This window comes from Carassius carassius, chromosome 16 (assembly GCF_963082965.1).
Source record: "Carassius carassius chromosome 16, fCarCar2.1, whole genome shotgun sequence".
Lineage (NCBI taxonomy): Eukaryota > Metazoa > Chordata > Actinopteri > Cypriniformes > Cyprinidae > Carassius > Carassius carassius.
Genome location: NC_081770.1, coordinates 21954380 through 21972763, shown reverse-complemented (window position 1 = coordinate 21972763; position 18384 = coordinate 21954380). Strand labels below are relative to the sequence as shown.

Here is an 18384-nt window from a genome sequence, read left to right as displayed (position 1 = left end):
AGTTTTCACTTAAAAAAACGTGAAAATCTGAAACATAAAAAAATTACAACAATGCAGCACTGAACCAACAAGCAGAATAATATGACCGATATTTAATAAGAATTTGGATAAACACAAAAACAACAATTCAAAAGTTCAATAATGCATAAACTGAAAATATAAAGATGCTTGCAGATGCTGTAGTGGTATCTCACGTTTACATTTTTTCCGGTTTAAACACAGGGGAACAATAAAGATAACCTAGCAATTTTATTTTTACATTATTCACTATTTGCAGTCCAGATTACTAAGGCACATAATATTAGCAAAAGTGATTTCTGACATTTTAAACGACAGAATGCAGGATTCTGTTGGGTTCATCGATTTATATAAGTAAAGCAAGCCATTATTTACACAACCGTTAGATTAATAATTCAGATTATACATGCCGTACTTGACTTTGTCCAAAACCTGGTCCAGTATATATACCACATCAATCCGACCCCACAACATCCTCAGCAAATCATTCTGATTAAAATAATCTGATTAAATATGTATAAAAAGTTCTCTTCCATTTAAAAGAAATGAAGACACACTAAAAGGAGGACCATTGTGAGCATTGCAGTCTTGCTCTGCCCCCTCCTCTCAGTCCAGTGGTTTGTGGGAGATGTAGTGTTCGGCCTCATTTCTCTCACACAGGTCTAGATTAGCATACATGGTTATTGTGCACCACCTCGCTTAAAGGTAAACGTAAGCTTGTTTTCCTTTCCTCACTGTCCGCTGTCTCTGGACTTGAGCCCTGAGGATAAGGACGGACCTTGAAGGAATTTGATACATATCGTACCTGCAAGAGACAATGACTGTTAGCAGTTATGCAGTAATAAAATCACAATACTATGCTTTATTTATATTTTTTTAATGATGTTTCTGGATATTTTTTGGGCAAATTGTCCCTTTAAAGGAAAAATTGGTTAACTTACGGTGAGAATTGCAATGAGCGCTCCCTGGAAGAGCCCCACCAGCACGTCACTCCAGTGGTGCTTATAATCAGACACACGAGTGTAACCTACATACACAGCAAAGGCCACCAGGAAGAACTGGATAGTGGGCCTCAGGAGACGAGCCCATTTTGCATTCAACCTGGCCTGAACATAGAACTGGTGAGAGAAAAGAAGAAGAGGTGACTTTCATTAGAGGAATAATAATGACTTAATTTGTTGAGAGGATTAAAAGACTGAAAGAAAACGGTTGTAATTTTTTTTTTAGCCTTTGGAAAATAACAAATGCTAGCATTATCTCAGAGGGCTCTCTAAATAGCCTTTAAAGAGTTAGTTCACCCAGATAGCAAAATTATGTAATTAATAACTTACCCTCATGTTGTTCCAAACCCGTAAGACCTCCGTTTATCTTCGGAACACAGTTTAAGATATTTTAGATTTAGTCCGAGAGCTCTCAGTCCCTCCATTGAAGCTGTGTGTACGGTATACTGTCCATGTCCAGAAAGGTAAGAAAAACATCATCAAAGTAGTCCATGTGACATCAGAGGGTCAGTTAGAATTTTTTGAAGCATCGAAAATACATTTTGGTCCAAAAATAGCAAAAACTACGACTTTATTCAGCATTGTCTTCTCTTCGTCTGTTGTGAGAGAAAGTTCAAAACAAAGCAGTTTGTGATATCCGGTTCGCGAACGAATCATTCAGTTCACCAAATCGAACTGAATCGTTTTAAACGGTTCGCATCTCTAATACGCATTAATCCACAAATTACTTAAGCTGTTAACTTTTTTAATGTGGCTGACACTCCCTCTGAGTTCAAACAAACCAATATCCCGGAGTAATTCATTTACTCAAACAGTACACTGACTGAACTGCTGTGAAGAGAGAACTGAAGATGAACACCGAGCCGAGCCAGATAATGAACAAAAGACTGACTCGTTCACGAGTCAAGAACCGGTTGCATCAGTTTTCGGATCACCAGTAGTTCTTTCGGACAGTTCGATTCAATAAACCGGTTGAAGAAAACGGTTCACCGGTTCTTTTGCGCTCGACGTAATGGCGTCATTTGCGATGATTGCCCTTGATTCAAGCCTTCGGTTTACCCGCACTCATAACACTAGCACAGAATCAGTTCAGAATCAATCACCAAAAGAATCAGTTCGGTTCAGGCGCTCCGTGTGTCAGTCTGCTTCAAGCTGAATCAAACATGCGCAGTATCATCAGCTCCTCGATTCTTCTTATCTGGCTCGGCTCGGTGTTCATCTTCAGTTCTCTCTTCACAGCAGTTCTTTCAGTGTACTGTTTGAGTAAATGAATTACTCCGGGATATTGGTTTGTTTGAACTCAGAGGAAGTGTCAGCCACATTAAAAAGTTAAAAGCTTAAGTCATTTGTGGATTAATGCGTATTAGAGATGCGAACCATTTAAAACGATTCAGTTCGATTTGGTGAACTGAATGATTCGTTCGCGAACCGGATATCCAGACTGGTTTGTTTTGAACTCTCTCACACAACAGACACCGAAGAGAAGACAATGCTGAATAAAGTCGTTGTTTTTGCTATTTTTGGACCAAAATGTATTTTCGATGCTTCAAAATATTCTAACTGACCCTCTGATGTCAAATGGACTACTTTGATGATGTTTTTCTTACCTTTCTGGACATGGACAGTCTACTGTACACACAGCTTCAATGGAGGAACTGAGAGCTCTCGGACTAAATCTAAAATATCTTAAACTGTGTTCCAAAGATAAACTGAGGTCTTACGGGTTTGAAACAACATGAGGGTAAGTTATTAATTACATAATTTTGCTATCTGGGTGAACTAACCCTTTAAGATTTGTAGTACGTTTGTTTGCTTTGTAATTCATCAGGAAATCATTTTGTACTAAGACGAATGATGCAGAACCTGTCTTGGCTGATTTCAGAGATTAGTTTTTATTTTTGTTATGTTAACATAGTTTCATTAAATAAGTTCCAGTTCATTTGCAAACTCTGCAACAAAATAATGAATAATGATAACTGCAAAAATTTTAACTCGTACACCATTTATTCCTCACTGTTTCCCATTTTCTGTGCATCAAAAACAATTGCACCCAACTAAGCCTTAATGTGCAGTCATATTAGTGAAATATTAGCAAATTTTTCACAGGCAAAAAGGATAATTGTCAAATGTAGCTATGAATGAACACAGTCATTTTCAAACCAAGCAGCCTTCTGTCAGTCAATGCGGTGAATTTGCCTGACCAATTTGGACAATGCAAAATGTTTGTGAGGAAGTCTTTCACATTGAAAATTCCCAATGGCATGGATTCCTATCGAATAACTAGATTTTGCCTTGAAAATGTATTGAGCACCAGTAAATGTCATTACATTCATTGACAAATTGAAATATAACTGTAGAATTAATTACTATTTTCAAACAGGTTTCCCCATCTGTCATTGGTCACAAAAACACATAATCCCACCCTTAAAGGGATCATGAACTGGCTTTTTTTTTTGTTTATATTGTTCTCTAAGGTCCACTTATAATGTTATCAATAGTTTTACATTAAAAAAAACCCTCATCATGTAGAATAGGCTATTTTCTGTCCTGTTTTGACCCCCCTCATCTGAACACTCTGTTTTGACGGATTGTAGACTCGTAGTGAACGCCCGCTGCTTTGATTGGCTAACAGTTGTGTAAATTTGACAGCCTACATACTTCATAGATGGATGTTTGCCTCTCTTAAGAATTGCTGCTCTTGTTATTTACACTAGATGTGTGAATTGGTGGGCGGGGCTAGACAGGTTCTCAATCTTCTGCAGACGTGGTGTTTATCCAGATTATTGTGTCAAAGTGGCACATGTCATTTTTGCAGATTGGCTTCAATATAAGCTGTTTTTAGACTAACAAGATAGTTTTAAGTTCTGAAACTTGCAAAATGTTTTTATAATACAAAGACAACAAGATCAATTTGATTTCTCCGTTCATGACCCCTTTAATGTTTAACATGTTAGCTTGTGGCTGCTGTAGCACTCACCGCTAGAAACAGCATGCAATACATCCCAAAGGAGGAGTGACCCGAGTAGAAGGACAACCTACGACACACAAATCACATACGGTTTCAAAAGAAATTCACTGAAATCAAGCCGTTAGAACATATACAGTAAGAAACATACCGGGCTTCAGTTACATCACTTTTGGGGCCAGTGCAGTTGATCGTGGCCATGTATCCGTTGCAGATTTTGGGAGCACATACTGTTAAGAAATGTGGCCGTGGTCGCCCAATGGTGTACTTGGCCATGTCTGTCAGTGATTGGCTGACGGCTCCGCCAAACAGGAAGGGACCCAGCACCTTATATATGGCTGACACATATCGATTAAAGGTAGAGTTGGAGTGAATTTTTTTGCTGTACACCAGATATGCTTCACCCGAAGATATCTAGAAGAACAGAAGAGGTAACTGTTTAGAAATTAAAATTGGGACAAAGATTAAAACAGTCAGGTTAGTTGTTAATGTCAGTGAGCACATAACTCTGTGTTGTTGTGCATAATAAAACCCTCTGCTGTGCAGAGTCATAAACGGACACTGTGTTGAGAATCAGCGCGTGACTCATGGGATGATGATGAGATCATGGAAGGGATGAGTGAATGAGGGACTCACGATGATGATAGTGCAGGTGATGGTGACTACAGCCATTGTCACGTTGGTGATTGTGTCGTCTTTTACAGGGTAACTAATGCTCTCGTCTGGACAGTAGATGCCTCGCTTGTATGGCTGGGACACAATATTCAATATCACAAAGGGCAGAGAAGCTACAGGAAAGAGGAAATGAGACAAATAATAAATGCACGAATAAATAAAGTGATTTAAAGCGATAATGCTTCATAAATTGGTTATTTTCTAATGTGGAGAATATAAAGGGTGATTATCCTGAAACCTGACAAGAACCTGAGTCATATTTAAAATAAAATAAAATATTTTTCAACCATTTCTAATTACATTAATTTCAAAACAACAATTTTATATTTATTTTATAACTGAATGCATATATTTCTATAATATATTTAAAAATCATGGTATGTTTGTTTAACTAACCAATTTGGACATTTTATAATTGGATATAATTCAGTCAAACATATTTCTGTAGATTTTTTTTTTGTTATTGTTACAGAAGATAATCACACACACACACACGCAAAAATAAATTACATCTTGTAAATTTTCTCATCATGACAAACATTTTAAATCCATTAAATCATGAATTTATATATGCTTCACACACACACACAAAATACAATACATACACAAATAAAACTGCAGCAGTTATTTTTGCATCATAGATGATTTCATGAAATGCAGCATAATCATTTTTTAAAATAACTGTTAGACTACCATCTGAACTCTGCTATGGAAGCAGTGACTATTTATAGTAAACCTCTTTTTTTTCCTAAGAGTCACACGGAAATTAATCCCACAGCTATGAGGAAGTCACCTGACCACACCATCTTAACCCAAAACACGTTGTGATCCATACCATAAACACGACTGTACACACCCACAGCCCAGACATCCTTTCCACAACGCATTAGTCAGTGAACTGATGTGGCTAGAGATGCATATGTCTGAATCTAGCCACAGCGTGATCCTTTAATGAATGGAAAATGTCCTTGGGACATCCGGAAATGTTACTTTTCACCCAGTAACCATGTGATCCTAAACCACAGCGACTCGAGAACAGTAAGGACAATCATACTTCCTGTAAATCCATTTTCTATTGATCAATGGATGTATAAAAGTGTTGTAGTAAGTTTGCATATCTTTATAACAAGAACATTAAAATATTATGCTGCTTGAATGGTATCTATAGCATTTGTGTAAATATTTTAGGTATGCTATGAACACCAAATACCTATAGAGATATCAGAAAGATGCTACATCAGTAGGAAAACATGCAGTTAAAAATGTTCAATATTATTCTGAACTTTCTGGTTGATTCAGTGTCTAAATATGGATTTCCAGCACACAAACCAGAAGTGCCTTTTATACCACTGTGGTATGTACAAGAGGATCTGTGAGTCAGACCCCAGTCAGGTCGGTCACAAATTTAACTCAGGACTCAATGTGAAGGAGCTGCTTTCACCCAGGCAGTTTTCATATTTGAAAATAAATCTGTTCAATATTATTCTACAAGGTCCATTAAAAAATACAAACAAGAAGTTCATAATCTGTACATAAGGGACTCATTAATAATCACACAATATACTACTAAAAAAAAAACATTTCTATAGAGCACCATTCATACAAGACTGCAGCTCAAACTTGCTACACCTTTTTTTTTTTTCTTCAAAACAAAATACTTAAGTCTTTACAAAGATGCCTTCTTTTGTTTTGCACCTTACAAAACAAACATATTTTTCCAGACAAATGTTTAAAAATGTTTGTCTTGTTTTGCTCTGCACCTTACCAAATAAAACTTTGTCTCTTTTTTTGTGTTCTAAAACAACAATTTGAATGCGTTTTTTGAGAAAAATTGCTATAGTGGTCTTCAGAGTCATCTTTTGTTGATAGTTTATAGGGAGAGAGAAAAAGAAAAATTTACCAATCCCTTCAACTTTGATGTAATTTAAAAGTTTGGCACTAGAAATTTAGAAACTTTGAAAATCTTTGAAAAATAAGTTGAAATGCAATGGTGCAACACAACCTATCCAGAACAAGTCATTTTGAGTTCCAGTGTATTCTTGAGACAAGCAGCTTCATGTTGTCATGACAACAGACAAAGAGTAATAGAATCATAGAGGCACTTAAGAACAAATAAAAGTGTCTTTGTATTCCCCAAAACAAAGAAGAATGGTGTTTGAAATGACACTGTATTTACATACACTGTGGTCTGAACAGTGACAATAAGCACACAAAACATAATGTACTGACAAACCTGAAAGCTGAGATCCTCAGCGGTGCACTATTAAAACAATACCACTCATGTAGCTTTGCCCCAAAAACAGTAATTATTATTAAGTTCCATGTAATTGGAGAGATAATGTTTAATGTTTAGAGTAATGATTCACAATTTGGTCAAAAATCCAGGTCGAAGGATTCTGCCGATAATATTAATCACTTGATGGTTATTAAAATGGATACTAAATATAAAAACTAAAATAGTGATTTACTATTTTTTTTTTAAACGTACTGAACCATACTTTTTAAATGAATAACATGTGAATAATGAATAATACTAATTATTTCATAGTACCTAACTAATGTTAACTGATGACACTTTAAAATTGAAAAATGTATTAGTAAATAACGGACGCAACTTGTAAAACTATAGTTCCGCCATTCAACTATCGGTGCCGATTAATCTGCAAAAACGATCAGTCAGTCGACCTCTACTAACTAACTCTAAATTAGACTCACATCTCAATCGGGCCCCATTTACACTAGTGCATTTAAGTTTTAAAGCGCATAATTTTTGCTATGGTTACACTACTCCGGTGTTTTCGACAATCGAAAATGGAGACTTTTGAAAACGCTCCAGACCACGTTTTAGTTTAAAAACTCTGAGGTTGCATTTCAGTGTAAACGGACCAAGACTGAGTCTTTTGAAAACGATGGCATAGTTGCACACATTTGATCTGCGTATACATGACGACCGTGTAAACAATAACATGACATGTATAGGTACATTCAACCAATTCAAGCCATGCAGACGTGTCTGAAATCTAAATAATAAGAAATTTACCTTACACATAGATCGAGGATCGTTTACCTTAGATGAGGATCGTTTCATTTTAAATCGAAAACGCACTAGTGTAAACAGGGCCTCAAACAGATGCAGCTTTTTTTTTATTCATCATTGTTATTCTGCAAGGTCCATTTTAAAGATACACAAACAACAAGCTCATAACATGAATGTAAATAATAAAGTGCTCACTGAGTTTAAGAAAATAGTCCAGCTTTTTATAGAGCAACGTTCATACAACACTGTAGCTCAGTTTACTTGCACCTTACCAAAAAAAAAGTTTGAAAAACTCTAAACTTTTTGTTTTGCACTGTACAAGTTTTTTCCCCCAAAAGTGTTTACAAATATCTTTTGTTTTCTTTTGTTATGCTAAATAATTTTTTTTTTGAAAAACAGTTACAGATGTTTTCTTTTGTTATCATCTTACAAAATAAATGTAAAAAAAAACATTTAGCCTAGTTGTTTTATTTTCTTTTTGTTTTTCACCTAAAAAAAGGTTTTTTTTTTCAAAAACATTTATGCGTTATATTTTGTTATATTAAAAGAAAACAAAAACTGTTACATTACCTTAAACTGTTCACTAGCAAACTAGTTTACTCAAAATGATGTGATCCACTTGCTAAAATTGCTTACTGAATGGAAACTTGTATTTTTGTTTCCATTAAGGAAATGTATTCTTTACGAACAATGTAAAAAAAATAAACTTTCCCTCAGTTCTCATAGACCATCCTGTTTAAAGAGACCCCAAAACAATGGCTCCAGTTTTATCACTCCATTGAGATTCAGACACTTTGAGGATCTGGAGCTGAGCTTGGATGGCCTTTTCTGTGTGTTTGCCAGTTGAATACACTCCAAACAAATGAAAATAAAAGCCCAATAAAACAGTCAAATTTTTCCCTTTTTCTCTCCAAACTTTTCAACTGTTGAAACACGTTATTAGGAAACAAAAGACGAGTAAAATTGCAAGATGGAAAACTAAAAGATCTCCCCCAGAGAAGTCCTTTTTTAAATTTCAAACTGTCATTGAGTAATGACAAACACAATCAAAACATCGAGAAGAATTGAGAATGGAGTCTAAAATCTGTCAGCTTTACATTTAAAAAAGCTGAGCTGTGTATTCTGGTTCTCATCAGTGAAATTCATCAATATTACTCACAAAATATTTTCCAGAATGTGTACCCACTGAATCAAGTCAGTGTAAGGTACATTAAACGTGGTCAATGTGGAAGAGCTTCAAACGATTCGAGTTCAAAGCCTCAGTTGGCAGGTGCGAGCTCAGCACTTATTTAATTACGCAATAAAACAGGACTGCAGGGAGAGATGTGGCACGCAGAAGTGAGAGGGCGAGATGTGCTTGAAGAAAGTTGTGCTTGACACCCAACATATTGCAGTATTGGGGCAGTGCTTAAAGAAAAATGAACCTGGTCTCAACTGCACCTAGCCATCACCCTTCAACCATTCCCCGAAACAAATTAGTTCCATTTACCATTTCAAGGTACAGGAAGTGAAATTTCCTGTAAAACATTAAAGGACCCCATTTTGGAATGAGGTCTTTTTATGAGTGTTTTTAATGCTTTTTTCTTCTTCATGCTATGCGAATAAATGCAATGCATTCTAGCTATTAACTAAACATTTCACTAAAAATAAAACTTCTATCATCATTTGCTCACAATCAGGTAGTTTTTCCTTGATAAAACGTAGTTTAAGAATGTTAACACTTCTCTCTTTTACTTGCAATGAAAGTGGATGGTGTCCAAATTAAAATAGTCCATACAACTTGCTCTCTATATTCCAAGTCTGGCTAAGTCATATGATTAGCACTGTCATGTTCCCTCAATTGAATTTAAGTACTTGATAAAAAAAAATCTTACCCGTGTCGATTAACAATTACTAGTTCATTAATGCCTTCAGGCATTTGATATAAAATATAGTGTACATAGCCTATATTTATATTGTTTTACTACATTATCTATTTCAACTGTTTTATTTAATTGACTTGCTTTTGATATTTTATTTGAGGCAATATTAATTGCCTCATTCCTATTATATGTGTCTTTTAAGTCATTTCAAAGTCTATTGTTTGCTTAGGTCAATTTAAATTACCACGAAAATTATGAGATTACTCGATTAATCATCATGATACTCATCCAATTACTCGATTCCCAAAATAATTTTAGTGACAGTCCTACATGAGATGGGTTTGGAACAACATGAGGGTGACTAAATGATATAAGACTTGATCCATGAGCTCCTAATATGGGGGGAGAAAATTATAAGGTCAATGCAGCATTTCAAGAAACTGTAACAAAGCAACATGGTGACTTAACCGAGAGGGCGAGGTCATCCTTTTGCCCGTCCCACAGACAAAAATGAAGTCCTATAGTCTCCACCTCATTCATGTTTCTCTATTTGTTTAGAGCATCCGCCCACTCCTTCATGAACACTATAAATACGAAGGGCAGAACAGTGTGTTACTTTATTTGGTTCAAACCTATGTGCAGTTACGGTATGTGGGATAATTGGTGGCAATCTGAGTCTGCAACAGTTACACTTTCCCTCACACCACTGGAGGAACGCCAGGGCTATTACTGGACGAAACTAGCAGTTTCATTCAGTAAACAAAAGGAAATGTTCACAGCAAAATAAAATTCTATTATTGTTTACTCACCCTCATGTTATTCTTACACTGAACGTAAGTAGATGTTCATCAGAATGTCTGGATACAATGAAAGTGAATGGGGACCAGAGACCGTATACAGTGCCTTGCGAAAGTATTCATACCCCTTAATTTTTTCACATTTTGTTCATTCCATAGAAAGCAAAGTCATACAGGGAGAGTTAATAAAATAGGGCCTTTCGCACCACTTTAGTTCCAGAACTAAATGTACAGTACTAAAGTACTGGGACGACTGTGCGCAAACTTTTTCCTAAGTACTATTTAAAGGGTTGCATTCGCACCAACAGTGTGTACTAGGACATGACGTAAGACGGTCGACATGTCATTTGTGCACGATGTTCAACAACGTTAACAAAGAAGAACAACGTTAACAACAGGAGGATGGAAGACGCTGTGATCGTAGTTGTGTTTTTGCTGTTTCTCACGAGTTTCACAATAATGGAGATTAAATGTCGACATATACGTACTGTTAAGTGTTTGAAGGAACGGAAAAAAGATTAAGAATCTCCAAGGACAACTGGCAGTGCTACAAGTGCCTGCACTTCAGTGTCCGTCTATCTATTGCTGTTCATCACACTTACAAAATAAGATGACACAATGTATACTGTATGTTTAAATGGCATTTTAAATCATGGCGGGTGAGGGCGTTTTCGAACGCCAATCGTTGTATACTTACATCCTGGGTAGTACCATTTGTGCTAGTAAGACCCTGCTCCAGAGTAGGAGCTAATTTGTTTTTTCTCGAAAAAGACAGTTCACATCCAGTTCCTGCGGTGCGAAAACGCCCAAAAGTGGGTAGTTCCACAATTATTTCTGGTACTATGAAAAAGTTAATGTGGTGCGAAAGGCCCTAATGACACTTATTTAGTTTCAAGTAAACTTTTCCTTTAACTTTAGCGTTCAGTGGCTTAAACCACTTTACAACAAGCTACTTGTTAAAATGATTTTTTTTTTTATTGTTGTATTTTTGTTTTCTTTGAGCACAAAAAGTATTCTCGTAGCTTCATAGCATTATAGTTGAACCACTGATGTCACATGGACTATTTTAAGGATGTCCCTATCTTTCTGGGCCTTGTGTGGTAGTCGCGTTGCTATCTATGCAGGGTCAGAAAGCTCTATTTTAATTTCATTAAAATATCTTCAATTCTGTTTCAAAGATGAATGAAGATCTCTCAGGTTTAAAATGGAATGAGTAATTAATGACAGAATTTTCATTTTTTGGGTGAATTGTCCCTTTAAGAACATAGCTTTATTTTAACATACTATGGGGCCCGTTGAATGCTTGAATCCGATTGGCTGAACCTTCTAAAGTATGCAATTATTATCGGGGAAACGCACAGCGAACTTAGTTCTAGTCAGGTCATGACCGCATTACAGTTCCATATCACTTCAAATGATTTTAGTTATATTAAAGGTCTTACAACAGCAATAGATAATTTCCATGTTTTGCCACAAAATTACCATTTATGATGTATGTAAACACACAGCCTACTCTATTTCTCCCTTTCTCTCCCTACAGATGCACACATGGAAACATAACATGCTCTATAAATTTGTTAGCGCTACTCTGACGATTTTATCATTAAAATGGTTTACATGACAAGCTACATGACATTTCTCACAAGAGTGGTAACAACGCCACTGGACGTGAAGAAAGTGTACTTAAAGTTTCACTATTAGTAGGGACGCTGCTGCCGAACACTTTTGAGATACACATAGCCTACTCAAAAAGAGGTAGGCTAATTCACACTCTCGCTCTCTCTCTCTCCCTTTCTCATAGCTCATAGTTATTAACTCCGTTTGTCTGCTATCAATGGCTCAATCCTCCATTACTAGGTCTAAAATGATGTTTTGTAATTAGCAATAGATGCGTTGGATGAGATGCAGAAAAAAATTATCCTACTCACAATAGTGTTTGATTACAAAAACCGAACGAATACTTTGAAATATATAATCTGATCTGTGTCTGGTGGTGTTAACCGTAGTATACACGCAACAATTGACACTGTTGAATTATTAGAAATCTGCTTTGCATCACTACCTCGGGTGTGCATTATTTTTCCCATCGTCAATTATTCCTTAACTACTTGGAAGGTTTCCAAGCATAAATTTGGTGTACGATGTACTTTGAAACAATTTTCAGTCAGAAATTGACTCAGTAAATAGATTACTACAAAGAAAAATAGGCTTCGAAAACTAATATTTACAGTGTAGCTTTCCCAAGAAACTGAAATTATGAGAGCATTTAGTTCATACATCTACAGTAAATCTGAATTGTGCTGCTTGCAGTTTCAAGGACGCATGAGTTGGTGTATTTTCAATGGAAAAAAAATAAAAACGGGAAAACCCACTCAAAAAAAAAATCTTGTCTTTGGTTTTGGCTACAGGGAGTAGCCTTTTTTTTTTAGGGTCGGCTTCGACCTTCACCCTAACATTGGTTCACCACCTTTCAATATCAAACACACCCTTTGTTTTTACTGATTTATCTTGAATCCTAACTTGTTTCAAGGTGCATTAACAAATACACTCAGCTTTCAACACCAGCCTTGGTCCATTTTGGCTCCATTTCAACATTCAAAGCCCAGTTCATCCGAGCCGAACCCATAACGATCACGTTCTGTTCCTACTCTGAAGATGAAAATGAGATGTTCTTGACTTTCTTGTGTGTTTTTTGGAGTGCCATCATAAGGGTTACGAAAATACAATCCTGTCGCCCCTTAAGTGAGAGTTTTGAAGGCGGTGTGTCTGCCGGCAGCAGTCCCTGAGCTGTAGTTTGGCAAGGCCGCCTGACTCATTTGGAAGCTATGTGCTGAGCATACAGCCTCGCAGGAGAGTCTGGAATCCTACTTCAAGAAGAAACCCTCCCTCCTCCTCTTCTCTTTCGCCATACAGCAGAGTCCGTCCACCCCAGCCCTCTACCTCCCCATGCTTTTGCTTTAAAGAAGGTTTCTGTGATTAATGGAACAGCGTTATGTTAATAGTCTCATGATGTGACCAATTTCTGAATAGTTTTGTCAATGTTGCAATTGCCATCTCACGCAGTCCTTTCTGAACAAGTTTAACCAAAACCTGAAAAATAATGCATGACAGTTCCAACAGCCTAAACTTTTCCTTGTCGTTTTCCCATATTATTTCGCCAGTAGTTCTTGGGAATTAGTCTGGCAATAGGTCTATGATGCTAATTTTTCCAATTCTACCTGAAGAGCAGTCACTTAATTTTTTTTTTTCTTCTAAAATGTTTCATGCTTATTTTTTTAATTCTAAAATGTTTCTAAAAACAACTATACAAAACTATACAATTTAAGAAATGTATATTTTTATTTAGCAAGGATGCATTAAATTGATCAAAAGTGAAGCAGCACAGCTCAAATTCAACATTGACAATAAATGCTTCTTGAACACAAAATCAGCACATTAGAATGATTTTTAAAAGATCATGCGACACTCAAGACTGGAGTAATGAAGCTGAAAATTCAGCTTTACATCACTAGAATAAATTACATTCTAAAAACAGAAAATGTAATAATATTTCACAATATTACTGTTTTTAACTGAGCACACATACATACACACACACACACATAGCATTTAACCCATGAAAATAAATAAATTCTACTTCTTGTTCGTGTAAACTACATGCGTGTTCTAGCTTGTACTTTGCTGAAGAAATGATTTATTCTGGCATTCATGTTTCATAACTTCTTTGTAGTTATGGCCCTGGAAGCAATATAACAATTATACTTTATTAAAAAATACCAATACAATTCAATCTATAAAGGGGATCTGCTGAAACAAGAAATGTTCCTCCACTGTACATTACAATATTAGTTATTAAATAAAGTGCTTTATTGAAAATATTGAGCTACTGGTAAAAAAAGGCTTGGAAAGTCCTACAGTACTGGGCCAAAAGCTTGGCTTTATATTAAACAGATAACTCCCATCAATTTAATTTTCACTGAAGTAAAACATTGATCTTGAAGCTTCGACTCAAATAGACGCTGAATATGATCTACCAAGTATTGTTTCTGTAAATACTCAATGATTGATAATGTAAAAATCATAAAGCATACCAGCATAGAGGGAACAGTAAAAGAGACGCCTGTGAGCTCAAGCAAAAGCCAGACTGTGTTTGTGTGGAGGGAAAGTTTACTTAGACAGAAGGAAAAGAGAAGCAGAGGGTGGTGGGCTGGATTGAATGTCAAATTCAGGGCTGGGAAAGGATATTACCGCCCAGAAACACTTACAGAAAGTCTCCAGTAGCTGAACTCTGGGGACTCTCTGTTGTTTCTAAAGCAATCTGAGAGGCTGATATTTATTTGAAAATGACTGAATAATTCCACCTGTGCTTGCTTTCGTTAGCTCAAGGCCAAGTGTCTCAAATTTACAGGACTTTGAGCTCTTTTTTTATCTCCTTGTAGATCAATCAGAAACCAAATTATGCATAAACACTCATATATATAGTTATGGGCGACACTGAATGAGAAGAAGTTATTGACCTTTCTCAGATGTGCCTTTATTTCCAATAAATTTATTTTTATCAAAAAAAACGACCATATAGAAAAAATATCTGCAACAAATGGGGAATTCTTGAATGCGGTTTGTATTATTGACGGAATTGTCATTTTCTGTCAATTATTCTGTTAAGTTGGAAAAATATTGATGGTCTTTTTGTGTAAACTTTCCAAAAGCATCTGAGAACCAACAATGTCATGCGGTGCAACCCTCATCACTGTGTGTGAAGGTCAACAAGTCTCTTAAAATATCTGATTATTTGAGCTTTTCATGACAGGGCAAGATAGGTTCAGGTGATAACACGTCATGACTCATGTGGTACAACCACCTCAATAATGGTAAGATATTATGAGTTCAATCACGTTATTTGTATTGCTGTCAAATGATTAATCACAATTAATTGCATCCGAAATAAAAGATTTTCCTTACATAATATTTAAATGCGTACTGTGTGTGTGTGTGTGTGTGTGTGTGTATATATATATATATATATATTATATATATATATATATATATAAATATAAATATATATATATAAATACAAACACATGCATGTATATATTTAAGAAAAAAATGTTATGTTTGTATATTAAATATATATATAATATAAAATATAAATGTATATACATGTAAATATTTCCAATATATATACTGTATGTGTGTTTATTTATATATACATAAATAAACAGCACACATACATATATTACATAAACAAAAACTTTTTGGGGGGATGCGATTAATCGCAATTAATCGTTTGACTGCACTAGTTATTTGTAAAAAGAAAAATGGAAAATGACCTCGAAACATTTCAAATGTTTTGGGAAATGTGTTTATTTACTTGATGGTTACAACACATTCATGTTATTTTAGTATTATCTATACTCTATGATTATATCAATTCAAGTAGTATTTATTGTTGTATTTATTTTATTTATATTTTCAGTTTTCATTTCAATAGTTTTTTATGTTCTTTATTCATTAAAAATATTTCTATTTGGCTTTAATTTATACTTGATTCAGTTTTAGTTTTAGTCATTTTAGTACTTAAACTTACTTTATTAAGTCCCCAACTAAACATTAAACATTTTATTGTGTATTTTAAGCTTGAGTTTTCCATATAACATGTATTTATTTTTTAATTCATCTTAATTTCGATTAACATTTTTTTTTAATAGATTTAATCTTAATTGACTATAACAACTGTGCACCAGATTACACTGCATTAAAACGTTTTTTTAATGTTTTGTCGATGTAAGTTGTTTGACTAAGACAGTATTGTCCATCCCTGTCCACAACATGGACAGACAACCTCATATCAGTCCCTTCATCTAGACAGAGACATGTGCACCACGCTAAAGGTGTAGTCTGAGACTAAAGGTGAAGGATCGTGCCTAGGGCAAGTTCTAGCCCTCATGAAATCCAATGCTGGAGGTCGGAGAACACAGACACAATAAAGGACTTCAAAGGGCAGGTGCAGAAACATCATCTCCCAGCGTCATAGCAGGGTTACCTCATGTGGTTAAGAAAAACACAGTGTTCCCGAGGAAGTGATGGTCAAGCTGGTTCGCACTCACTTCAGCACTGAGTCAAGTCTGATTTTCCGTAATGGGTACTACTATGTGACTATGTTAGGATGTTTATGGTAAATGGGTTTGTCTCATGGTTGGTCTGCAAGCAAAGCACAGAATAAAGCCGAAAATGCAAGAAAATGCACATTTCTGTGGCACTACAGCCTGTCAAACACTGTGGGAAATACTGACAGGCTTGGATCGCATTTCCATAAACAAATACTCAGCTTCCTGAACTTGCAAAATCCAGGAAAAGAAGCAAGGATGAATGCAACTCCATTTGTAAACACACACAGAACACGCCTCCGAATACACATTTAAACATGAAAAAGCGCCTTATCCTGACACTTTTTTTTAACATGGCCTAAAGCATTTGCTTTTTAAGTAAGATAATGTATATTAAATATTGACAAAAGTCAAAAACTAAACCAGACTGGTCTTCAGATTATACATGGCGACAGCATGTCAAAATTGTTTATTGCAACTTGGTACAAAGCCAGTTTTGCAAGGTTGTGTGCTTATGCAAGGTTAGGGGAAAAATAAACTGATAAAAAAATATCAAAAGAGAATTAAAGCTTGATTTAAATGTAACTGACTAATCTAGTCGTCTCTTTCATATTTACAATTGCCAGTTTACCTTAAAATACAAATGTAATAATTATTATTTTTTGGGATCGTCAAAGTCTGTTATCTGTCAACAACCCAGTAACATAATAAGCCTATATTATTGAGGGGAAAAAAGACAAAACCAATGTTAGAAATGAATAAAACAGCATTCAACCAACACTTTTAAGTTGAGATATGAACTGGTAAACTCGCTTACCTACAACAACACACAGCACGTCCACCAGGACGAAGAGTTTATTTTTCCTCAAGTCCGTCATAATTCCTTTAGTTCGGTTGCACTTTAAAAGTCACTTCATTTATGTGATGATATCAGAGATAATCCGCTTGGAAGTAGCTAAACAAAGCGAGCGCGACCAGTAAAGCGAGTTGTTCCGGCTCTGCTCTTGTACCTGCGCTCTTCGTGCTTCACTTCGGCTCTGAGGTGACGGTGTGAGACTTCACAGATCAGGCACTTCACAGGCCGACGCCAGTGCCGCGTTGGTGCACATACTGCTTGTGTAAAAACGGACTGCACGGCGTTCACCCCTTCCGGCTGGCTTTATTTGAAGACGCATCCACTCCTAGTCCTTTTCCAAAAGCACGCCACTGTGTTGCCGCTCGCGCTCGCGCCGTGTCCACACCTTGACAGCGAGGGACGCGCATGCGCGAGCGCGCTGCCTGGACAAATAACTGCTGCTCTTACACACACGAAATATCACGCACACAAACTTCTATGGCAAATCATTACATAAATATGAACTTGGACAATTCAATCGTTACATTTGTTTGATTTTCAAGTATGCAACATGTGTGTGAATACCAAGGTATTTAGACCATAGATAGATAGATAGCCACAACCCATATATGTGACAATGGACCATCAGTTATTTTTAAAATTGAGATTTATACATCACCTGAAAGCTGAATGAATAAGCTTTGCATTGATGTATAGTTTGTTAGGATATTTGGACAACTATATGAACATCTGGAATCTGAGGGTGCAAAAAAGAAAGGAAAATTGTCTTAAAAGTTGTCCTTTCTTATTAGCAATGCATATTACTAATAATAAAAAAACATATGTTTTGATATAGCTATTAACGGTGGGAAATTCACAAAATTTCTTAATGGAACATGATCTTTATTTAATATCCTAATTATTTCTGGCAGTAACGAAAATTGCTGGCTATTTATTTTATGTCAGCTGAAATTTGTATTCAGTTAAGATAGCTCGAACATGCATTTTAGCCTGGGACTAGGCTTACACCTTGCCTGTGAAACTGGGCTTTAATAAGAAGAAACATTGGCCTGTTTACAGTAGGTGC

At 35.8% G+C, this 18384-nt stretch overlaps 1 protein-coding gene across 1 annotated transcript; it reads right to left on the bottom strand.

Annotated features, from left to right (window-relative positions):
• Positions 1–357: 357 nt before the first annotated feature.
• On the bottom strand, positions 358–17758 carry plpp2b (phospholipid phosphatase 2b). Its single transcript, XM_059569581.1, has 6 exons — positions 17280–17758; positions 4621–4772; positions 4136–4398; positions 3997–4054; positions 960–1136; positions 358–823 (listed from the first exon to the last, which is right to left on the bottom strand). The coding sequence occupies exons 1-6, from the start codon at positions 17338–17340 to the stop codon at positions 686–688; spliced, it is 849 nt and encodes a 282-aa protein (XP_059425564.1). The 5' UTR covers positions 17341–17758; the 3' UTR covers positions 358–685.
• Between the last annotated feature and the right edge of the window lie 626 nt (positions 17759–18384).